The 25,083-nt window shown below is 49.6% G+C and overlaps 1 protein-coding gene across 1 annotated transcript in view; it reads right to left on the bottom strand.

Annotated features, from left to right (window-relative positions):
- Nucleotides 1–12,803, bottom strand: part of SULT2B1 (sulfotransferase family 2B member 1) — a 32,576-nt gene extending 19,773 nt beyond the window's left edge. Inside the window, exon 1 of the mRNA XM_024768611.1 lies at nt 12,634–12,803. Coding sequence (XP_024624379.1) covers nt 12,634–12,704 — 71 coding nt within the window. The 5' untranslated portion in view covers nt 12,705–12,803. The remainder of the gene's footprint in view (nt 1–12,633) is intronic.
- Nucleotides 12,804–25,083: the final 12,280 nt, after the last annotated feature.

Raw genomic sequence — 25,083 nt, forward strand, 5'->3', positions numbered from 1 at the left:
AGGTTTGACCTCAGGCAGCTTACATGACCTTTCTGAGTCTCAGTGTCCACCTCCTTCCCCTTGGTCACAGGAATATTTAACTCCTAGGTGTATGTTATAATTATTATCATTATATTGTATTATATTCGATATTGTATATCAATAGACCTCAATGAAATATCTTAAGATAAGCACGGATTTTAAAGCAGAGTTTCTCCTTCTCCTGGGAGTTCACCCAAGAGAAACAAAAACTCTTTTTCACACCAACGTCTGTACTCGCATGTTTATAGCTGCCCTATTCATAATCGCCAGAAACTGGGAGCAACGCAAATGTCCATCAGCAGGTGAGTGGATAAACAGTGCTACTCAGCAAGGACAAGAAGCAAATCTCTGATACTCACCACCGCACAGATGGGTCCCAAAGGCATTGGGTGGAGTGAAGGAAAACAGACTCAGGAGATCGCCGTCTGTACAATTCCATTTAATGACTGTGGTGGGTGGAATGATGACCAACCCCCAAAGAGGTCCATGTCTCAGTCTCCAGAAACTGTGAATATGATCCATTGCACCAGAAAAGGGATTTTGCTGCTGTGATTATGTTCAGGTTTTGAGATGGGGAGAGAATTCAGTGGGCCCTAAATGTAATCACAAGGGTCCTTGTAAAAGGGAGACAGGAAGGTTAGAATCAGAGAGAGAAGATATAATAAAGGAAGCAGAGGTCAGAGAGGAGAGAGATCGGAAGAGGCTATGCAGCTGGCTTTGAAGAGATAGAGGAAGGGGCCACGGGCCAAAGGATGCAGGGCCTCTAGGAGCTGGAAAAATGCACAGAAGGGAACGGGAGGAGTGCCACCCTGATAACACTTTGATTTTAGCCCAGCAACACTGATTTCAGACTTCCGACCTCCAGAAATGTATGAGCACAGATTTGTATTGCATTAAGCCACTCAGTATGTGGTCATTTACTGCAGCAGCAATAGGAAACTAATATGTCATTTCTGACAAAAGACAAAAGTATATGGACGGGGAATAGATCAGTAGCTGTGGGGATGAGGGGTGGGAGGGGAGAGGGCAGCTAGGGATGGGGGAGGGTGTGACTACAAAGGGCTGATGGTGCAGTTTTATATTCTGATTGTGGTGATGGTTACACAAATCTATACATGTGTTAGAATTCATAAAGCTATATACACACCCACACACACAAATCAATTTTACTGATTGATTTTTTTTTTTTTAAAACCTCATTCATATAAATGTCAATACTTAAAGCCCATTAACCATTATTATAACAAGACATCCCGTTGGCCAGCGTCCCTCTTGGCTACCCAGGGTTGTGCAGAGAAGTAACCCTTGCCTGTATTACAGACCTGCCTTCGATTTGCCGTGTAACCCGAGGTCACTCTCAAAACCTCTCTGGTCTCATTTGAGGAACGAGCAGTGATGGGTGGGCAGGGACCAGGGACCTCTTTTCCAGGGACCTCCCAGTCTGATGTTCAAAGACAGCTCCCCATTCCAGGAGCTTTAGGCCATCTTGCCTGAGATGGGGCAAATTCATTCATTTGGCCCACAGATATTTATTGAGCACCTACTATGTGCCAGGCCCTGGGGGATAGGAAAGTGAGTACAACTGACAAAACACACAACAAAACCAAAAAATATCAGAACAAAACAAAAATCCCTATTGCAGTTTATGTTTGAATGAACAATAAAATTAACACAGAATGTTCAAAATGTAGTGTATCGGATGGTGATGGGAAAAATGAAGCTGGTGGGGGACAGGAAGCGGCTGGGATTGGGAGGGTTTGCAATTTGAGATCGATGGAATCAGGGGAGGGCCCTCCGAGGAGGTGACATTTGAGCAGACCTGAAGGAGGTGAGGGAAGAGCTGTGAGTGTGTGTACCAGAGGGAATAGTGTGTACAAAGGCGGGGAGAGGGCAGGCTGCTGGCATTCAGGGGTCTTGTGGGACTGAAACTGACCCCCACTCCTCTGAGAGGGCCCCGCCCGTCCATGCGTGCTATCCGGCCACATGAGGAGGTTTTCCGCAGCCCCGCTGTCCTGCTGACTCACAGCAGGTGCCTGTGGTCAACTCGCCTGCCTTTCTCGGGAGAGCATTTTCAAGGCTCCTCAAGCCTGAGCTGGGTTCAGTGCGCCTTATTCCCAGGGCACCTTGTGCAGTGGCAGCCGCCCTCCTTTGCCTGAGCTGCTCTCGCCTGCAGGAGTGCCTTCCCTCACCTCCCGAAATTCCGCTGCCTGGAGCCCATCTGGGCAAGTGTCCCCATCTCCTCAAGCGTCCCCATCTCCTCTGGCCACCTCCACCTCAGTGGAATGACTCACGCCTTGGCCAGAGCGCAGAGAACCGGGATCTTTCACTCTCCTGCTCTCATCTGCGGCCGCTGAGGAGACATTAGAATAACCTCTTTGGGAGATCACTTGGCAACATTTTAAGTTATACAGACCACCTCCACTCAAGCAGAGGACACCCGGTCCATGCGCATTTTTACCCCTCTCAGCATTCTGTTCTTTTCTTTCATAGCCCTTTTAATACTTAGTAACTATTTTCTTTGTCTATTGACTTCTTGAAATCAATCTTCCCCACTAGTAGTAGCTACAAAGGAACAGAAATTCTGCTTCTCCCATGTCCCACCTCCAAGAACCAGCATCAGACAGGCAGGCAGCGCTCCATTATATCTGTTGGATGCACAAATGAACGTGACCTCCAGAAATTTATGGGATGGGTGACCTTGAGGAAGTGCCCAGTGATATATGTACCACCATGCTAATTGCAACATTGTAAGAGGGACCTGAACAACAGAGAACTGGATAAATAAATCAGGACTGGATGAATAAATCACCGCCTGCAAACCTTGGAATCCAGCCAATTCAAAAGGAGGCATTTATGTTTTGATAGGGATTGGGGTTACACATGTATTTCTCAAAATGGCACACTTCATAAGTTTGTGCAGTGCCCTGTACATAAACATCATCTATTAAAAAAAAAAAAACTCATAAACAAGTATTGAAGTCTATTTCATAATATGCAGCCTGGAATGTTTAAGGTGAAATGTTCTGATGCTTGCAAATCACTCCTTTGAAATGCATCACCAATACAGATTGCTGGATGGATAGAAAGATGTACAGATATATGATAAAACAAGTATAATAAAATTTTAGGAGTAGTGGGTATAGGGGGGGTGCGTGCTGAATAATTCCTCCAACGTTTTTCTATGTCTTGGAATTTTCACTATGAAAATTCCAAAAGATCGGAGGGGTAAGGAGGTAGCATTTATTCGGGAAGATGTCTGAGATATTACAGAGAGTGAAAAGACAAGGGGCAGAGCCAGATATAAAGTAGTATCTTACTTATGTTTAAAAAATAAGTAAGTAAAAACAAGATACACACATAGAGAAAACTTTTCTGGCAGGCAAGCCTTAGAAGTGGTTACTCTGGGGATGGGGATGGGGTGTTTGTGAGAACCAGAATTTTCCATTTTATGCCCTTCTGCACATCTTGAATTCTGAATTGTGAACACAGTGGCAGTGACTGCCACCTGCTAGCCCTCTGCCCCCGTTGCTGGTGGGACCAGAGAGGTTTCTCCGGGGACTTGGGAGTCACGGGTGGAGGATAGCAGAGCCGGGCCTGGCATCACATCACCAGGAGAGCCCACGTGGGGCTGGGATGTGAGTTTGAAATGAACTTCTACCGTGTTAAGATCCAGAAGTGGGGGGATGTTTTTACACCTGCTAAACTGCCTGCTAAAGGTACATGTGTACCTTTCCTTCTTTTTAGAAGATCTAATTAGGAAAATAACAGGAATTCCCTGGAGGTCCAGTGGTTAGGACTCAGTGCTTTCACTGCCGTGGCCCGGGTTCAATCCCTGGTTGGGGAACTAATATCCCACAAGCTGCACGGCAGGACCAAAAAAAAAATTAAAAAAAAAAAAAAGGGAAAATAACAAATTATTGGATTGTATCTCTGTATCTATTGATCATCTGGGTTTATTAATAAGTTATATGTATTTATTATCATTTGGGCTTGTTAACAAGTTAATGGTCTCCCCCAGCATGGCCATGCCAGCCTCTGGGGATGCCCATACTACCAGCTTGGTGCGTACCTTAACCGTACTTGTAGAAGTACATGCGAGCACAGTGTGGGCACTCAGCTTCCTTCTCTGTTCCTGCTTGACTGGCTTTTTTTTGTTTAATAATTATTTATTTATCTATTTAGGCTGCTCCAGGTTAGTTGCGACATGCATGTGGGATCTAGTTCCCCGACCAGGGATGGAGCCCGGGCCCCCTACATTGGGAACGGGGAGTCTTACCCACTGGACCACCAGGGAAGTCCCCGTCCTCCTTCTAAGCAATATTGATATCAGACCTTACTCTGCATCTTGCTTATTTTTTAGTTACTCTACTATGGCAGTCTTTTCAAATCTGCATTTATCTCTCTGCAGCTATCTCCTTGTTTTTATCTTATTTATTTTTTAAATTAATTTTTATTGGGGTATAGTTGATCTACAATCCTTGTTTTTAAAAACAGCTTCCAGAGCATTATTGACAATTGCCGTGGTATGGAAGAAACCTAAGTGTCCATTAACAGATGAATGGCTAAAGGAGATGTGATAAGGACTTCCGTGGTGGTCCAGTGGGTAAAACTCTGCACTCCCAATGCTGGTGGCTGGGGTTCGATCCCTGCTCGGGGAACTAGATCCCGCCTGCATGCCGCAACTAAGAAGTCCGCATGCTGCAACTAAAAGATCCCGAATGCCGCAAGTTAAAAAAAAAAAGTGATATGTATATACATATATATATATATATATAATAGAATATAATATTACTCAGTCATAAAAAGGAAGGAAATTTTTTCATTTGCAGCAACATGGATGGACTTGGAGGGCATTATGCTAAGTGAAATAAGTCAGAGAAAGACCAATACTGCATGATATCTCTTATATGTGTAATCCCCAAAACACAACAAACTAGTGAATGAAACAAAAACGAAGCAGACTCACAGATATAGAGGACAAACTAGCGGTTACCATGGGGGAGAGGGAAGGGGGGAAGAACAACACAGGGGTAGGGGATTTTTAAAAAAGGATTATTATGCGATCATATGAAATCATGTGTGTGAAACTTTTGAAAATTTTAAAGCACTATAAAATTTAAAGAATCTTTCATTCAATTAAAAAAATGTTTTTAATAGCTGCGAGATATCCCATTTCCATCCTGAACATTACTTTCCTGTTGAGGAAACGTCCTATTTTTTTTTTCGTGTTTTCAATTATTTTAATAACAGATGGAAATTATTAGCACCTAAAGTTTTGGAATCATTATTTTTCTGCTTATGAAAATCACATATAGAACATTTGGAAAATACAAAAAATAATAGAGAAGAAAATACATATGCCCTGCAATTCCCCCACATAGAAATGACCATGATACAGAGATAGGTGGACAGCCAGCTAGAAATTTGTCTCGCAAAGCCTCCTACTTTTAAGTGAATTTTGACAAATGCAGAATCCCTCCATGCAATCCAAACCCCTCTCATAATATAAAATAGTCGATCACCCCAGAACATTTCCTGGTGCTTCTTCCCAATTAGCTCACACCTCCACCCTGAGGCTGCCACTGTTCTGAGTTTTTCCACATAACTTGACTTGGCTGGTCTCGGGCCTTCTAGGGCTGTCAGCTTGTAGAAAGTACTCTTGACATCTGGCTTTGTTTGCTTAGCATAATACTCTTGACATGCACCCATGTTTGTGTGTGCATTATAGAGTTTGTTCCTTTTTATGGCTGAGTAGAATTCGACTGTATCAGTAGATTACGGTGTGTTGACCCATTCTCCTGTTCATGGCTGTTTCCGGGTGCCGCTAATATACATAAACCCACTGTGACCATACTTGTCTTCGTGTGGAAACTACATGCTCATTTCTCTTGGGCAAATAAGTAGCATTGGAATTGCAGGGTCATAGGGTGGGATGTCATACTGTTTGGATTAGAGTAACTTTATAGATTTTAAGTTCTGATAGGGTCAATTCTCCCTCCCCATTCTTTTTTTTTTTTTTCTTCCCTGGCTATTCCTGCACATTTAAAATCTATACACACTTTTAAATGATTTTTTGATTTATTACTTTGATGATGATGATGGTGATAGAGAACAATCTAGCTAAAGAAATGAATCACTTTCTTCAAATTCTCAGGGTTCTTTGTCCTGCATCCCTGGCTCTGTCCCTCAAAGCCCAGCAGATTCTTTGTGGGCCCGGTAGCTTGCACTGCCCCACCTTCCCTCGATCCCCACGCTAGCACAGCCAGTGTTGTTCTGTTCCCACTGTCAAGTTCAACTTGTTCCCTGCATACGCCATGCTCCACCACACCGTTGGAACTCTGCATGTGCTGTGCCTTTAGCCTGAAGGCTCTTCTCGACTTTTCTCTCTTCCCTTATGCTCTCTCTCTCTCTCTCTCTCCCTTCCAACGTATATTTATTAAGCCCCTACTATGTACCTCTCCCCACCCTTGAGGCCTTTGCAGCCTGGAGCCATGCCATCCAATAGAACTTCCTCTGACGATGGAAACGTACTGTTCTGTACCATGGCAGCCGCTGGCCTCGTGTAGCTACTGAGCCCTTGAAATGTGGCCCATGCAACCCGGAGGGGGGCACAATTTTTAATTTTATTGAATTATTATTGATTTCAACTGAAACACTGACACTCAGTTCAATTATTAGAATACTTTTGTGTGTGTGTGTGTGTGTGTGTGGCACGTGGGCCTCTCACTGTTGTGGCCTCTCCCGTTGAAGAGCACAGACTCTGGACGCGCAGCCTCAGCGGCCATGGCTCACGGGCCCAGCCGCTCCACCGCATGTGGGATCTTCCTGGACCGGGGCACGAACCCGTGTCCCCTGCATCGGCAGGCAGACTCTCAACCGCTACGCCACCAGGGAAGCCCAATTATTAGAATACTTTTTTATGCAGGTTTGGAAAAGCTCAGGCCTGAGAATCGACTTTTGTCAGCTGTAATGGTGATGAGAACTGAATGCAAATCAGATCTTTCTGATGTAAGGTTAGCACCTGATTTGACAAAGTGCACGCTGTGTTCAGAGGCTTACTATGAAAAGACTAAAGTATCCTATTAATATTTTTTTCTATCGATTATAGGTTGAAAGAATATTTCAGATATAACAGGTTAAATAAAACTTCTAATTAAAATTAATTTCAACTGTTTCTTTTACTTTTTGTTTAATGAGACTAAGAAAATGTTTACCTAGGGGGCTCGGGTTATGTATCTATGGGGCAGTGTTGGTCTGGAGGGTGGACAGACCACAGACTCATTGATCCCATCTGGGGTGACCAGCGTCCACCCCCACCCCGTGAAGGTGACGGGGCCACAGAGGGGCAGCCCCTCCCTGTAGTTCCAGGCCCCTGTCTGATCCCTTTCTCTAGCATGGAGGTAAAGAGAGGGGTCTCCGGAGCAAATCCCAGATGTACGAGTCCTCTCTGGGCCTCAGCTTTCCCATCTGTAAAATGGGAATCCTAACATCATCACCCTCACAGGACTGTTGTGGAAACGGAAGGGGTTCAGCCACACAAAGTTCTGAGCACAAGCCTGGTGCGTGGCCAATGCTCAGGAAAGTTGTAATTATTACCATCTTTCACCCCGTCCCCACCCTTCCTGGCACCTGGGTTCCTGGCTCAGGAATGGGAATTAGAGAAGGAGGAAGGAAAACCGTGTGATCCCTGACTCAGCAGAGAACGGCAAGTCTGACATGTCCCGGGGCATCACCCACCACACCCATTGCACTGATGCACAGCTATCTGCCAGACCCTGTCTGCCCGGCGGGTCCCAGCCGGCGGGTGACATGGGCGGGATTTGAACACAGGGTTGACTTCCTGCGGGTAGCTTGACTCGTGACGCGGGCATTCTTGTCTGCAGTGGCAGAGACCTCGGGGTCCCTGGTCCAGGTCCCCCTGTGAGTAGCTGGCCACGCCCCTCTTGGGGTGTCTGATTCAGGCCTCCCAGCGAGACCAGGGTCTCCCTTCTTGCCTCAGCATTCAATGCCACTGATGGCCCACTGGGTCCCGCTCTGCATCCCCCAGAGCCTGCCTTCGGCAAACTGGGCTGCTCTGGCTCTTTCCAAGTGTGCCCTGGATGTTCCCACTTCCTGATCCCTATGCAGGACCACAGGCATAAGTGGGATGCGGGCGCACATCCTACCGCCCCCTCCCTGGCCTCTAGAGAGCAAGGGAACAGAAACACATCCTTCCTTTCACTCTCCAAGCGTGGGTCCCTTGCAGGGAGACCAGTGGTGGGGAGAAGGGAAGGTGGGGCTGTGAGCATCTTTTTCTAATCCTCACCAGGGCGCCTGATTTATTAGTGGAGGTCCAGAACCCCACTTTCTCTCTGCCTGCCCAAATTCCACGCAGGTGGAATTATTTGTTTATTGCCTTTTTATTAGCGGCACCCTTCCCCTTGGGAAAAGCAGCTCTGTGACTGGAAGGACTATAGCCATAAAATCATCCAAGTAGCTTGGCCTCCCCAGGGAAGGAGGAGCCAGGGCTGTAAAACCAGTGTTGGTGACTTCAGCCATAAAAACGGTGAGATTTGAAAAGACCTTGTCTGGGGTTCTCCAAAATCAGAGGTAGGGGAGGAGCAGCAACCACAGGTCCAAATGCTGGCTCGGCTTCTCCTGGCCTTGACCTTCACCAGAAAGGGCTGGTCAAGGTGCAGTCCAGTGCATGGGGTATTCCAGGAAATGCGACAGAGCACAAGATACCTACTAAGCCTCCTGTCTGGCCAGGGTTCCCTCCTGACCCTCCTACTCCCTCATCTTGCTTATCCCCAAATTCCTTCCACATCTGCCCACACTTTCCAGGCTGTGATAGAGTCAGGCTGTCCTGGTTCACATCCTGACTACAGCTCACTTGACAGCTGTGTGACTTTGGACAAGTCACTCAACCTCTCTGGGCCTCAGTGGCTTTCGTCATAAATAGAATGATAATAGTTAATCATTCTCGTGGCTTAATCTCGAACAGTTGTTGTGAGGATTAAACGAGGTAATAGGTGGAAGACACTAAGCAAGGTGAGCATTAAAAAGATTCTCTAGGGATTAACATCTTCTGGGTTTGTCTCTGTGTCACCTCTGCCTCCTGAAACTTAGTATAACTGCCTGGGTCCTACTTACCTCCTGCTTCTAACTTTTTCCTCTTAAAATTTTGGTTTTGCCCTTAAGATCCCTTTTTAGTCCTTTGGATACATACAAGTCTCCATGGAACACATTTAACATATTGAAACCATAATTTGTAACAAATTATGAACTAATGAACTAGAACGTTCCAAGCGATATGTCTCTCAGGTGCCTCTGAGCTCCTTCTTGTCCCACTGGCCTCTCCCTCTCCCCACCATCCGAATTAAATCCCTGTCGGTCACTTGTTTTTTTTAAAAGACAGTTTGTTTGTTTTTTAAATTTTTTAAAAGATTTTTTTTTTTTTTTTTTTTTTTGCGGTACGCGGGCCTCTCACTGTTGTGGCCTCTCCCGCTGCGGAGCACAGGCTCCGGACGCGCAGGCTCAGCGGCCATGGCTCACGGGCTCAGCCGCTCCGCGGCATGTGGGATCTTCCCGGACTGGGGCACGAACCCGTGTCCCCTGCATCGGCAGGCGGACGCTCAACCACTGCGCCACCAGGGAAGCCCCCAGATTTTTTTTTTTTTGATGTGGACCATTTTTAAAGTCTTTATTGAACTTGTTACAACATTGCTTTTTTTTGGTTTTTTGGCCCTGAGGCGTGTGGGATCTTAGCTCACCTGCACCCCCTGCATTGGAAGGCAAAGTCTTAACCACTGGACCGCCAGAGAGGTCCCTATGCTTGTATTTTAAAAATGATATATTGCTTAGCTTTTCTTGTTTTGGGGGAGGCGGGGAGCTTAAAAATGGAATCGGGCTGCAGTTAGTGTCCTGGGAATCGCTTCTTGCCCTTGACATTAGGACTCATTCATGTCACTTCCAGCAGCCACTGTCCTTTTCCTCTATTGTCTCCTCCCCTGCATGCCCTGCCCCTCCTCACTTGTCTTCCAGCCCTGACTCATCCTGCAAGTTCCAGCTCAAAGCTTGCCTAATCTTTCCTCCATTCATTCCTTGACATCATTCTCAGAGCCTTCTCAGGGTCCCCGAGCAGAGGACTGCGGAGGTGGTCCCGACTCTGTCCCTGTCTGTGAACGGTTCCGCCTTTTGGTACCACGGCGGTTTGAAGCCAGAAGTGTGATCAGGGACCTACCTGTGGTGGCCAAGAATCTTAAATCGTGTGAGAAGGAGTTCGCCAGGTGAAGGAGAGAGGTCATTCCAGGTGCAAAGGCTTCAAGGTGTGAGATCTGGGCTGGAGAGGATGCGGAAGCAGCCAGGTGGGGCCCATGGAGCAAGGAAGATGGGGAGGGGGCTTGGGGGCCAGAGAGGCGCTCCCACAGAGGGAGAAAGGCCAGCAGCAGGACCCTAGCCCCACTCCCCCATTTTAAACCAGAGCAGCTCTGTTTTGATCTCTATTATGTACTTCTGTTTGGATGTAAGATTTCTCCTGGACAAAGGAATCTGTAACTTAAAAAGGGTTTGGAGACCATCGCTGTGGGTGCTGGGGAGCCATGGAAGGGACTTGAGCAGGGGGGTGGCCAAGGATAGTTTTAAAGATTTAGAAAAGACTTCTCTGGGAGTCCCTTCAGAGGAAACCATGTATGCAAAGGCACTGGGGCAGGGAATAGTGAGGTATAACCAGGGAATTTGAAGTGCTGGGGTAGATGGAATGCAGGTGAGGGAGGGGATTGACCTGGAGAAGCCAGGGTGCCAGGGCCTGGAGGGCCTCTGGACTGGGAGGAGGGGAGGGGCAGCTCTGGGAAAGACTGGAGGCGTGGAGGCCAGGGAGAGGCTCCAAGGGCAAAGATGAAGCCTGGGCAGAGACCATGAGAATGGAGAGAGTCAGGGGTCAGGAGAGTGGGGTTGGGGAGTGACAGGCCGTGGGAGGGAGAGGAAGGAAGGGACAAAGACAGTTGAGGGGGGGGCGGTTCTGACCTGGTGACCGATGGGGCCATCCCTGAGATGGCAACCTGGGAGGAGGAATAATTCTGGGGAGCCACTGAGTTCCCACACAATGCTGGGGACACTACGTGTCTGAGGGACCTGCAGCAGAGAGTCCAAAAGGGATGTTAAGGGCCCTCATGAGAGGCATCCTTCTGGGTCCAGGGGGTTCCAGAAGCTCATGGAAAAGAAGATTTTAAGCCACCTCCCAGGGGGCTGCAGAATTTCGGTCCAGAAGTGTCTTATAGGCTAGGGTTATTTACTCCCATTTTTCAGATGAGGAAACTGAGGCTGCGAGAGGCCAAATGACTGAATCAAGGTCACACACTGAGCAAGGGCTGGGGATTTTATGGCCAATTGGCTGTGCGGGAACAAAGAAGAGGGAGGTTCCCAGGGCCTGGCGGGAAGAAAAGGCTTCCTAGATGTGGGAACCCAGGAAGGGAACCAGTTTATCTCAGGAGGGAGAAATGGCAGAACCCAGAGGCCCAAAGAAAAGAATGCTGAAGAGAGAATGCTGGGAGTTTCTTCAAACAGAGCTGGGACCAGCCTGGTAGCCACTCTCATCCTGAGAGGCCCAGAGACCTAGGAGGCTTGTCTATGTCACACAACACTCAGAATTTAACTGCTCGTCTCTGGAGTCTGGGGCATGAGGGTGAGGGAGGGGAGTGGCGAGCCTGAAACAGTACAGTCAGGGGTGGTTGGAGGAGCTCGGGAGGCCGGGAGAGACTTGCCTGGCAGAATGCAAGATATGGAGGGTTGGGATCATCTAAACAGCTCACTGTGTGATCTTGAGCAGGCTGCCTGCCCTCTCTGAGCCTCCACTTTCCCCTCTGAGAAATGGAGCCGTGGGGAGGGGGTATCACTGAGGCTGTTGGAGAGAGGGGAAAACACAGACTTTGGGGTCAGGTGGACAGGGTTCAGATTTGCTTCTGGCTGTGTAATCATGGTCCCATCACTTTCCCTCTCAGCCTCAGTTTCCCCATCTGGAAAGTGGGTACTATAAAAGTGTCTGACTCATTCCTAGGAACAAAGGAGTCACACTTCTGAGGTGGGGAAAGCTCTGTCTTGGGGACCCATCCTTGGGGTCCCCAAGTCCTCCAGGGCCACAGACTCTGACTCTGAGACTCAGCTGTATCCCAAACCCAGTCCACCTCTGCTCTCCCATCCTCCTCCCCCCAAACAGAACAGAAGCCCCTTGAGGGCAAGCACCCCCATCTGAAGGGCTTTTGGTCGTGTCTGGGAGGAAAGCGGGTACAAAAGGCCCTCCTGTTTCCCGGGCAACTACCATGCACCAAGACCCTGCTCTCATCCAGTCCTACCTCAGGCAGACAAACTGCTTCCGGACCCCTTTGACAGACAGAGAGACTAAGGCCCTGAGACGGACAAGACACCCCAAGAATCCCAACTGGTGACTCAACACAGCCCGGGTCCTCGAATCCCTTCGCAGGAAGGATCTGCACTCCAGGGTGGACGAGCCAGCCCAGCCCAGCCAGTTCTGAGGCTCCAGGAGGCCGGGGGCCACCTTTGCAGAGGCCCCTGGTTCTTCCCCCAGGCCACCTCCTCCAGGGGCGCTGCCGGCATGTGCCCAGGTCTGGGCCTCACCTGATCTCCGAGATGTTTTTCTCATAGGGGTCCCACGCAGCCTGGTTCCCGGGCTCGGCAGGCTCATCCATGGCAGGAGGGCGAGGGTGGGGAGAGGAGGACGCGCTGGGAGCAGATGGCACAGGGAGCAGGTGTGTGTGGCGGTGGCGTCTACCACGCAGGGAGCCCGCCAGGTGCCTACCTCCACGCCCAAGGGGAGGGGCAGCATCCAGCCGGTTCTCCCAGCTGCTACCCACGCCTCCGACAGTGGGGAGAGGCCAGGAGGGAGCCACCCTTCTCTGAGGGTGTAGAGGAGGGGTGATGGGCACCTCCTGGGCATCTTGCCAGTGGCTGGGGACAGAGTCCAGGGGGTCAGAGACAATCCCACACTGGAACATTCCATGCTGGTGGCTGTGGGCATGTCTGTGCCCGTCTGGAGCCTCAGTTTGCTCATCTGATCAAGGAGCTAGTCTCATCTCAGAGACTTCATTCATTCATTCATGCCTTTATCCATTCAAGAAATACTGATTGAGCGCCTCCTGTCTGCCAGGCGCTGTTCTAAGGGTTGGAACCCTGCTGGGAACCAGACCGACAGAAACTGCCCTGGCGGGCTGACACTTGCAAGGGGCACACGTCAAAACAGATTGAAAGACGGGGACAGACGCAGCCGGGATCACAGGGGCACAAACAGGAGAGAGGGGCCCACTGAGAGAGGGTCAGAGACAGCAAGAGACACAGAGAGAACGAGGAAGAGACAGAGAAACATGCAGAGCGACAGAGACAGGGAGAAGCTGAGGGAATGCGAGAAACACTGAGGGTCAGAGATAGTGAGAGACATTGAGAGACACAGAGATACAGAGATGCAACAGATAAGGGCCAGAGCTGGTTGGTGTGGGACTTTGAAACTCACAGCGCCTGGTCTGAGTCCCAGCTCCAGCACCTCCCAGCTGTGCGACCTGAAACTAGTCCCATCAGCCCCCGGGCCTCAGTTCCTCCCGTAAATGGTACCCACGTCATCGGGCTGTTGTGAGAACCGGATGAGACGTTTCTCAGAGGCTTTGCGGAGAATCTGACACACAGGAGGCTCCGCAAAGCCCACGTCCCCTTCTGCTCTGTCCCCCACCCAAACCCAGCTCCTCTCCACCTGCTGGTCTCCTGACCCTTCAGACACTTGGCATCTGGTCCCCAAACCTAATCTCACCAGAAATTACAGCTTTTTTTTTTTTTTTTTGCGGTACGCGGGCCTCTCACTGCTGTGGCCTCTCCCGTTGCGGAGCACAGGCTCCGGACGCGCAGGCTCAGCGGCCATGGCTCACGGGCCCAGCCGCTCCGCGGCATGTGGGATCTTCCCGGACCGGGGCACGAACCCGTGTCCCCTGCATCGGCAGGCGGACTCTCAACCACTCTCAACCATGACTGCTTTTTATAGGACAAAGAATGTGTGTACCTCGTTTAAAAAAACAAAAATTATCTGAGCCGATAAGTCCAGAAAGAAAATAATCATCCCTGGGACCCGCCTTCTACCCACAGAGATAAACAACGTTTTGACAGACTCTTTCTAGAAACTTCTCATCTTTCTACTATGTGCCAGAGAAATTTCAGTTGGATAAATAAATACAAAAATATCATCATTTAAACCTCTATTTAGTAGAGACACAGATGTAGAGAACAAACGTATGGACACCAAAAGGGAGGGGAAGTGGCGGGGGGTGGTGGTGGTGGGATGAATTGGGAGATTGGGATTGACATGTATACACTAATATGTATAAAATAGATAACTAATAAGAACCTGCTGTATAAACAATAAATAAAATTAAATTAAAAAAAACCACCTCTATTTAGGAGGCTCTGTTATGCCCTTCTAATCAATATTTCCCCAAAGCTGATACTATCCTGATCTTTATAACCACAAATTAGTTTTGCCGGCTTTTGATCTTCATATAAATGGGCTTAAACAAAAACAAACAAACAAACAAAACTACTCTAAAATTAAAAGTTTGTTTAAAAAGAAAAAAAAAAAAACTCTTATTTACTGACCAATTAACAGTTTGCCATGCTGTGTAGGTGAGGGGGGTGGGACATGTCAGACTCATGTAATCGATGCAGAAGGGGGCTCAGAGACGTAGAATGACTTTCCCAAGGTCACAGAGCATTGCCCACCCTCACTCTGAAAACAGGCAGAAGACAAATGTCCTGGGGCGTCACGCCCCCTCAGTTTATCTGCCCAAAGGCCCATCTCTAGGATGTTGTTATATGAGGAGCCTCCCCCTACCTCACACCACCACAACTGAGCTCGAATTCTGCCTTGGCCACTTTTTTTTGGCGGGGTTGGGGGCAGGCCACACTGCATGACTTGTGCGATCTTAGTTCTCCACCAGGTACGGAACCCGTGCCCTTGGCAGTGAAAGCGCAGAGTCCTAACTGCTGTACCGCCAGGGAGTTCCCGTGCCTCAGCCACTTTCAGTATTAGCCTTGATGTTCCCATCTGTGAAAAGGGCTCCCTCACAGGGAGGGAGAAAATCAAGAGTGCCAGCTCTCTCTGTCTGGGGCTGAGTGGGTTTCCCACGTTGGGGTTGTGGGAGGTTGAGCGAGACATCCTGCCTGGCCTTACGTCCTGGACTGCCTGACCTTTGTTCTGCCTTCAGTGATCCTTTGTTCCTAGCTCTGAGGCGGTGACAACCTTGCCCTGTCCCTCCTGTGGGAACCTCTCCTGAACCCCGTCCCCAGGGGCCCCACAGAACCAGAGGGGAAGAGCATGTGTGCCAGCCAGAAGTCTCAAGTTCCAGAGGAGAGGGAGAGTCTAGGGGGAACAGAATGCCTAGATCCTTGAGGGAGACTGGGCGGGGGGAACTTGGGGGTGTAGCCCTGGGGAACAAGGAGATCCAGGGAGACCCAATGAGAATTTCAAGGAAGATGTTTAAGGGAGAAGGCAGGCCTGGAGGCTGTGCCAGAGTGGGCAAGGGACCAGAAAATAAGGGGGCCCAGATACACAATGCTCCCGCCCCAGGGCCTTTGCACTTGCTGCTCCCCTGTCTGACATGCTGTTCCCCAGACACCTGCAAGCTTCACTGTCTCCCTTTATCCAAGTCTGCCCTGTCTCACCTCCTCCGAGCTTGCCCACCAACCTCTCCTCCCACCTTTCCTGTTTTGTTTTTTCCAGTAGCGCACATCACCGTCTGACATTCTCAATGTTTTCATCTTTGGTCTTGTTGACTGTCTCCTCATCAGACTGCCAACCCCATGAAGAAAGGGCTTGTTATCTGTTTGTCTCCCATTGTATCCCAAGGGAAGTGCCTGGCAGAGCTCCTGGAATGCGGCAGATGTTCCATAAACACTGCTGACGGGATGCGTGAATTGTCACAGGTGATGGGGAATGAGTGACAGGTTGCAGTGGTGATGGAGGAGTTGGCTGAGTCTTTTCAGAACGTGGGCGTGGGGATGGGGAGATGAAAAACCTGATTATAGATGGAGAGGGGCCCAGACTCCTAAGGAGGTGGCAAGAGGAACAAGAAGGTACCAGAGTAGCATCTTACCCAGAGACAGGAAAGGAGGGACGGTAATGGAGACCACTGACCCCACAGAAATGGATCTGTCGGGGGGAACCTAGGCATCTGGGGACAGGGAAGAGAATTGGAAGGGTTGGGAAGGAGAGAGTGGGAAACCCAGTGCCAGCCGCCACGGGGGTGGGTAGGTTCTGGGAGGAGCAGGGATTGTATAATCACCCATTCCTCTGTCTATCTATCCATCCATCTATCCAACTGTCCACCTATCAATCCACTCATCCACCCATCCATCCATCCAACTGTCCATCCACCCATCCATCCATCCGACCATCCACCCTCTACCCATTCATCATCCATCCATCTATCCATTCATCCAGCTGTCCTTCCTTCCATCCATCTCTCCCTCCATTCAGCATCCATTTGTCTATCTGTCCTCCAAACATCCATCCATCCATCCCTCTGACTAATATCTGGGGAAGCCTCCTCTAGATCAGGACCTGGCACTGCGTCCACAAATGAGACAGGTATGTAGAAACAGCTTATAGAGCTGTGCTGTCCAACACAGAAGCCACTGGCCACACGTGCCACTGAGCGCTAGAAATGTGATACCTGTAACCGAGGAAATGAACATTGCTAACTTCATTTCATTTTAATCAATTTAAATTTAACTTTAAAAACAGAAGCAATGCAATTCCTCTTAAATACAACATGAATGCCTTGGGAAGACTGTATTTCACTTAACCCTGGGAAATGGAGCATCGGAATTGAGAAGAAGCATGTAAGATATCTCACAGGTAATTTCTCTATTGATGACGTTGAAATGATGATATTTTGGATATATTGGATCGAATGAAACACATATCTAAAATTAATCTCACTTTTTTTTTTAAAATGAGGTTACTAGAAAGTTTAAAATGACACACGTGGCTAGCGTAATAGTTGAATTGATTCTGCTGGCCTGGGAGACATTGTCTGCTTGGTAACCTGCCTGTAGATACGGGTCTCTTGGGGAGGAAGAGGATGGTTTCCCAGGGGCAAGGCTGCCCCAGTAGGGGAACACACCAGGTGAGTGACCTGAGTGAAGAAAGCATCCAGATGGAGAGCCTGGTGTGGCAAAGGCATAGAGGCTGGGCAGACAGATGGGAGGTATTCCTTCTAGCCCAAAGAGGGGACATCCGGGGATAGGGCGCATTCCTGGGTCCATGGGTGGGAACTCACACCCATCCCTGGGGGCTTAAGGGCGCAGGGAGCAACGCCAGGTAGGGCTGGGCTGGGCTGGTCAGGACATGCCCTCCGCTCCTGGGAGCCCCCAGGAAGATGAACACGTCATCCGCATGTGTCACTGAACACGTAGTGCCCCCTTCTGCCGCAGCCTCAGGGACTGAATGTGAAAGGGTAGCAGAAACTGGTCTCCCCCCGCTGGGGCTGAGGGCCGAGGGCAGAGATGGGGAGCTCTCAAGTGTGCCACCACCACCCCAGTCCTGGGCCCCCCATACCAATTCCCTGGCCTCCCCCCCAGGCTCCCCACTTGGGCTCCAGGAAGCCCCAAGATGTGTCGTTTTGCTCCTGGAGCTCAGACATGGGCAAAGCAAGGTCACTGGGTCACGAGGTCATGTTTCCTCAGAGTCGGGGCCATTGTCACCTCCAGAGCCCGACCTTTCCTTGAAAAGCCAGCGAGGGCGCTTATAGGCTGGGTTCCCCAGAGGGCAGAGGCTGGAGGTAGGGCTCCCAAATCCTGGAGCTGGGAACAACGACTTTGAATGGGATGAGGAAGGAGGACAGTACAGGGGCTGAGGACCTGGACTCCTGGGTCCTGGAGGAGGAAGGGATGGGGGCTGGGATTCCTGTGACCCAGACGGAGAGGAAACTGGGACACCTAGACATCTGGACCTGGGGAAGGGGTGGGTCATGGATGGCGAGGGGTGCCCTTGTCCCCAGGGCTACCAAGGGCCTCTCTGAGAAGGAAACGAAGAATCACGCTGGGTGGGGTGGGAAGAGGGCAGCTGACACCTCAAGCCGGCACGGCTCCCTCCCCCCAGCCCGCTAATCAGTGGGTCCATCTCGGGGAGTGCAGCGTTGCAGAAACCTCCTTCTCTGCTCCGCACCCCGATTACTCCATCCCCATGGAGGAGCCTGCCCCAGGGCAGATACCGTAGACCCAGCTCCACCCCACGCACGCACGCAGGCGCCCCGCCCACCCTGCTCCTGGAGCCCGGACTGGCGGGGGCGGAGCCACACCTCGGCTCCTCCGGGGAGTGGACGGTTGGGGACCCTGACTCTGGGGTCCTGGAGGTGGACAGAGACTGGGGAGGGATGCTCGGGCTGGGGTCTGGACTCCTGGGTCTGAGGGGGGAGGGGCCGGGGGTCTGGATCCTGGGTCTGAGCGGGGAGGGGCCGGGGGTCTGGACTCCTGGGTCTGGGGAAGGAGGAGGTTAGGGATGGAGAGGTTAGGTTCCTGGTTCCTGAGGCTGGGACGGACAGTGCCAAGTGAGCCTCCCGGGGTGGGGGTGTTAGGTATGGGAGTCTGGGGTCCACAGGGATGGATCCAAGAACGAAGGAGCGGCCCCTCCCCCGCGACTTTTGGTGGACGCACCTAGCAGCATCCTCCCCTGTCCCCAGGGCTCTCTTCTGTTGAGATGCCAGGACCGGCCAAACCAGCTGTGCCAGTTGGCCATCCCCGTGACCCACTCCCCACATTCTCTCCCTTCCCTAAGATGGCCCCAGGGAGGCCTGGGCCCAGCTCCAGGGAGAGGATGGTGAGTAGGTGGATGGAAGGCAGGCTCACGTCCTGGAGAACAGGACGCCCCAATGGCTGTTTCATTTCTCCGCCTCCTTCCTGCCCTGCCTGCCCTGCTTGTCCAGCTTATCCCTGCTCTTTCCCTCATCCTGCCCTGGGCAACAGGCACTGCCCCTACTCCCTTCTGAGGTTGGCACTTCCTCCTTGACCCTCAGTCCCCACAAAACCCACTCCACCAAACATCCATCCTGCCCTTCCTGCTCTTTCTGTCCCATTCATTCATTCAGCAGTTCCTACGGAGGGCCTATTCTGTGCCACGTGCTGTTCCAGGCACTGCGGATACAGTGGGAACAAAAACGGAACAGTGACCCTACCTCCCAATCCCAGAATATGTCGGGAATTCCCTGGTGGTCCCGTGGTTAGGACTCGGCGGTTTCACTGCCGGGGGCCTGGGTTCCATCCCTGGTCAGGGAACTAAGATCCCACAAGCCCAAGCCACCCAGCATGGCCAAAACAAAACAAAACCCAAAATATGTGACCTCAGACAGCAAAAGGCACTTTGCAGGTGTGATCAAGTTAAGGGTCTTGAGATGGGGAGACGGCCCTGGGTAATTTGGGTGGGCCCAGTGTAATCACCAGGGTCTTTACAAGTGACAGAGGGAGGCAGGAGGGTCAGAGTTAGAGAAAGAATGAAGTCACTATGCTTCTGGCTTTGGAGATGGAGGAAGGGGCCACAAGCCAAGCAATGCAGGCGGCCTCTGGAATTTGGAAAAGGCAAAGGAACGTATTCTCCTCTAGGACCTCCAGAAAAAAACAACCTTGATTTTAGCTTAGGAAGACCCATTTTTTAAAATACATTTATTTATTTTTGGCTGTGTTGGGTCTTCGTTGCTGCGTGGGAGCTTTCTCTAGTTGTGGTGAGCAGGGCTACTCTTTGTTGCAGTGCGCGGGCTTCTCATTGCGATGGCTTCTCTTGTTGCGGAGCAGGGGCTCGAGGCGTGCCGGCTTCAATAGTTGTGGCGCGCGGGCTCAGTAGTTGTGGCTCACGGGATCTAGAGCACAGGCTCAGTAGCTGTGGCACACGGGCTTAGTTGCTCTGCGGCATGTGGGATTTGCCCAGACCAGGGCTCGAACCTGTGTCCCCTGCATCTAATGTCTATTTGTGTCAATTAGAAAAAGACACATCTCCCTTTCTCAAATGAAATTTAAAAAAATATTATTATATTACTGAACAGTCGGTATGTGTTTGCCCTGCAAGGAGAGCTGTCCAATAAACATGTCAGTAGAGTGCTATGGAAGAAACGAAAGCGGGGGTGGGGGGGACTAGGAGACCGTGGGTTGGGAATTGAGTTGAATTGCAATTTTAAACCCAGATGGTGACATCTGAGCAAGCACTTAGAAGAGAAAAGGGAAGAAACGACAAAGAGGACAGCAAGGGCAAAGCTTCGGAGGTGGGACAGTGCCTCTCAAGCAGAATGGAGAGATGGAGGGAGCTGGGTCCCCTGTGATGTGGCAGGTTCTCTCCCAGCTCAGGGAAACCGACACGCCTTGCCAAGGCACAAGGACACCCTTTTGTGATACCAAGATACACAATCATAGTTTTAATGTATCTGTCAAACCCTTATGTAGCACTTAGTGCCTGGGGTAGAGCCAAGAGATCTACACAGATCCTCGTTTAATGTGATGACTTTAGGTGGCCGGCACTTTTATTTATTGGGTTGGCCAAAACATTTGTTTGGGTTTTTCCGTAAGACGTTACAGAAAAACCCGAACGAACGTTTTGGCCAAGCCAATATTTCTTTATTTACTTATTTGTTTAGGCTGTATGGGGTCTTAGTTGTGGCATGCAGGATCTTCGTTGCAGCATGTGGACCCTTAGTTGTGGCATGCATGTGGGATCTAGTTACCTGACCAGGGATCGAACCTGGGTCCCCTGCATTGGGAGTGCAGAGTCTTACCCACTGGACCACCAGGGAAGTCCCCCAGCTGGCACTATTATTAAGCCCATTTTACAGATGAGGAAACTGAGACACAGAGGGCTAACATCACTTGTCCAGCTTGGATTCGAATCTGGCAGCCCGTGCTGTTACCTTAAGGCGTGAACGGGGCTGGAGGAGAAAAACGTTTTTGCACATTTCCTGGCCCACAATCAACGCTTAATCAATAGTAGCTTGGGGTCACCAGTTCTCCTCCTGGCTACCCATCAAAATCCTCTGGACACTTTTTAAAAGCCACTCCCCAGGCTAAGTCAGAAGATCCAGAATCCTAGTGTGACTGTCTGTCTCTCCTGTTGGTTGGTTGGTGGTCCCTGCAGGAGGGATCCTGTCCACCGCCCTCACCACCAGGAACCCACAGCTCTTCTCGGAACAAACTAGGAAGAATTCACAACACAAATGTTGAGCCCGGCGGTGCTCAACCGGGGACAATTTTGTCCCCTCCAGAGGACATTTGGCAACGTCTGGAGATATTTTTGGTTGTCACAACTGGGGAAGGGTGAGAAGCCCTACTCCAGACACAACTTCCAGTTTCCCCCCAAAACTGGTGGCGGTAGTGGGAGGGTCCAAGCTAAAGAAATCTACAAGGAGAGAGATAAATCCGCGAGGTGGGACGTCCCAAACAGGACAATATGCCAGGCTCTTCAGTGCCTCAGATTGGGAACAGCAAAAGGGAAGAGTCGCACAAGTCAGATTTTTCTTGAAACTCCAGTTAAGTTTTGTGCATTTCACATTATGTAAATTTCACCCTGTTCTGACAAATACAACTGTGAACACTGAGCCCTAGTTAATGATATACTTGTTGAAGGGTTAGATGTGAGTGTACTCTTTTCTGCAACTCTGAAATGCATCCAAAAATTATCATGTACCTTGATATTGTGATTTATAATAAGAAATATGCACTTTGTCCCTGTTCCCAGCACAGAGCTCCTAAAACTTTTGGAATTTCCGAAGTGATAAGAATGATAAAGTTGTCTTAATGCTCATAATAAACCTCTTTCTACCACACCAGAGTTTATGTTAATAAGGTGACTTTTGGAAAGCACTTAAAGATGGAGGCTGGTTGCCAGGGCAACCAATCATGTGATTGAAAGGTTGGAACTTTCATCCAAGCCCTGACCTTGTGGGAGGAGACAGCGGCTGGAGGTTGAGTTCAATGACCAGTGACCAATGGTTGAATCAATGACCCCTATGTAAAGAAGCCTCCATAAAAACCCAAAAGGATGGGCTTTGGAGAACTTCTGGGTTGGTGAATACATGGAGGTTTGTGAAGAGTAATGTACTCACAGAGAGTTTGGCAGCGTCATGCCCTTTTCCCATACCTTGCCTTAGGCATCTCTTCCATGTGGCTCTTCCTGAGTTACATTCTTTTTTTTTTTTTTTTGCGGTACGCGGGCCTCTCACTGTTGTGGCCTCTCCCGTTGCGGAGCACAGGCTCCGGACGCGCAGGCTCAGCGGCCATGGCTCACGGGCCCAGCTGCTCCGCGGCATGTGGGATCTTCCCGGACCGGGGCACGAACCCGCGTCCCCTGCATCGGCAGTCGGACTCAACCACTGCGCCACCAGGGAAGCCCTAGTTACATTCTTTTATAATAAACTAGTGATCTAGTCAGTAAAATGTTTCTCTGAGTTCTGTGAGCTGCTCTAGCAAATTAATCGAACCCAAGGAAGGGTCACTGGAACCTCTGATCAGCTAGTTGAAGCACAGGTGGCAGTCTAGGCTTTCAACTGGTGTCTGAAGTGGGCATGGGGGGTGATCTTGTAGCACTGAATCCTTAACTTGTGGCATCTGACACTATCACCAGGTAGACAGTGCCAGATCTGAGCTGAATTGTAGAACACCCAGTTAGTGTCTGAGAATTTCTTGGTGGGGTGGGGGGGAACCCACACATTGGAATTGGAACTGGTGGTAGAATATTACATAACCACTAGAATGGCTAAGATTTAAAAGACCAAGAGCTGGCAAGGATGTGGAGTAATTGAAGCTCTCCTATACTGCTGGAGGCGGTACAAAATATTCCAGCCAGTTCGGAAAACAGTTTGTCAGGGATGGGGTTCAGGGTAGGCCAACCCATAATGTGCTGCTTTTTGTCACATGGATTATTTTAGGCGGAAGATAATTAAGGCCCAACAAGACCTTTTCATCTCCCCCTTAACTGCCTAAAAGAATTCAGATAGGGAGCCTGGTCCAGGAAAAGAACTATGACCAGAGTATGGGTAGGTATGGAAGCTGGGGGGAACTAGCTTGGGCCTGTTTGTTCAAATTCCTCTGTGTCCCACTGGCTTTCCATGGCATGGCAAACTTTTGTTAACCAAACATCTCCCATCTTTCTGTGAATTCTCTTCCTTCCCATTGAAGCCCCAGGCCCCTACCCGCTTCTCCTTCGCTCAGGATGGTGTCTAAGCCTCAATTGCCTGTCCTTGAGCCTCTCTTGTCTATGCGAGGCTCCCATACACACAAAATTAAATTTGTTTTTCTCCTGTTGATCTATCTTAATTCAATTCAATTATTGGACCAGCCAAAAGAACCCAGAAGGGTAGAAGAAATTTTTTTCCTTCCCTATAATTGGTGATCCTGAAGGGACAAACCTCACTGACTGGATCCTGCTTGCTCTGAGGCTCCTATAGCTGAGAGATCCTGGGACCTTGCACAGAAAGCTGGCAGAAGGGTATTATTTACGATAGCCAAGACATGGAAGCAACTGAAGTGTCCATCGACAGGTGAATGGATAAAGAAGATGTGGTTTATGGAGTACTACTCAGCCATAAAAACGATGCAAGTTTGCCATTTGCAGCAACATGGGTAGACTTGGAGGGCATTATGGTAAGTGAAGTAAGTCAGACAGAGAAAGACAAATACTTTATGATATCTCTTATATGTGAAATCTAAAAAACACAACAAACTAGTGAATATATATATATATATATATAATAAAAAAGGGACTTCCCTGGTGGTCCAGTGGGTAAGACTCCACACTCGCAATCCCTGGTCGGGTAACTAGATCCTGCGGGCGTGCTGCAACTAAGAAGCCCGCATGGCACAGCTAAAAGATTCCGCACGCCACAACTAAAACCTGGAGACCCAGAGCAGCCTAAATAAATAAAAAGTAAGAAAGAAAGAAAGAAAGAATTAAGAAAGAATGAAAGAAATCTGGCAGAAGGTAAGAATTCTTACCATGTCAGTCTCCCAGATCTCTGCCTGAAGGTCCAGTGAGGATCATTTTTTTTCCTTTTTTTAATTTCTAAATTTAGATTAGCAGGAGAAAATATTTGTGGAACTAGTTTCTTGGGTATAGAGACACTGGTGAAGATTTGTTACACTTACTCTTGGTTTTTGTTGATCCTTTTCTCCTCCCAGAAATGGTCACTGTCATGGTCCGAATGCGGGTTGGAAAAGAATTTCCAGACACCGGGCAGAATGTAAAGAAGATAGAATTTATTAGAGGTAAGGGTCGCTGACAGAACAGCGGGCCTACTTTCTAGGAACCTGGGAGAGTCGAGCACAAACGTGTGCTATTGATCAGTTTTTATAGCCAGAAAACAAAAGAATGGTCCGAGGTGAAAATTTTGTTTACTGATTGCTCGAGGCACATATACCTTCCTTCTATAGGTTGAGAGTGGGACAGGCCAGATGTCTTTCCTTATTTGGGATAGGTCCTGTAGCCCAGGTGGGCACCGCCCACGTGGGCTCAGGAATTTCATAGCCTTCACAACGTGATGGGGAGGGCGATTCAGAGTCCGGTAGGGGGTGTAACGCTGAAACATTTTCAGGCAGGATTGTCCTTGAAGCACCATGTCCTTGGAGCACCACAGTCACTGTTTTTCTTTGCCTCTGTCTGTTGTGTCAGGAAAACCTGGGCATAAGCCCTATAAGCCCGCCGTTTGAGCCAGCCTCACAGACTGGTGAGGTCACATTTCTCACCAGACCAGTGTCTCTTTAGGCAAACTTAGTTCTGGGTTAATGCACACAAGAGATAAAGGCTGTTGCTAAGGGACATCTTGGAAGCCAAAGCCGTGAAATTGGTGGGTATGGGTCGAGCACTTAAAAGCTACTAGAGGGCTTTCCTAGTGGTGCAGTGGTTAATCCGCCTGCCAATGCAGGGGACACGGGTTCGAGCCCTGGTCTGGGAATATTCCACATGCCATGGAGCAACTAAGCCCGTGCACCACAGCTACTGAGCCTGTGCTCTAGAGCCCACGAGCCACAACTACTGAGCCCGTGAGCCACAACTACTGA

Source organism: Neophocaena asiaeorientalis, unplaced genomic scaffold, assembly GCF_003031525.2.
Source record: "Neophocaena asiaeorientalis asiaeorientalis breed wild unplaced genomic scaffold, Neophocaena_asiaeorientalis_V1.1 scaffold629, whole genome shotgun sequence".
Classification (NCBI taxonomy): Eukaryota; Metazoa; Chordata; class Mammalia; order Artiodactyla; family Phocoenidae; genus Neophocaena; species Neophocaena asiaeorientalis.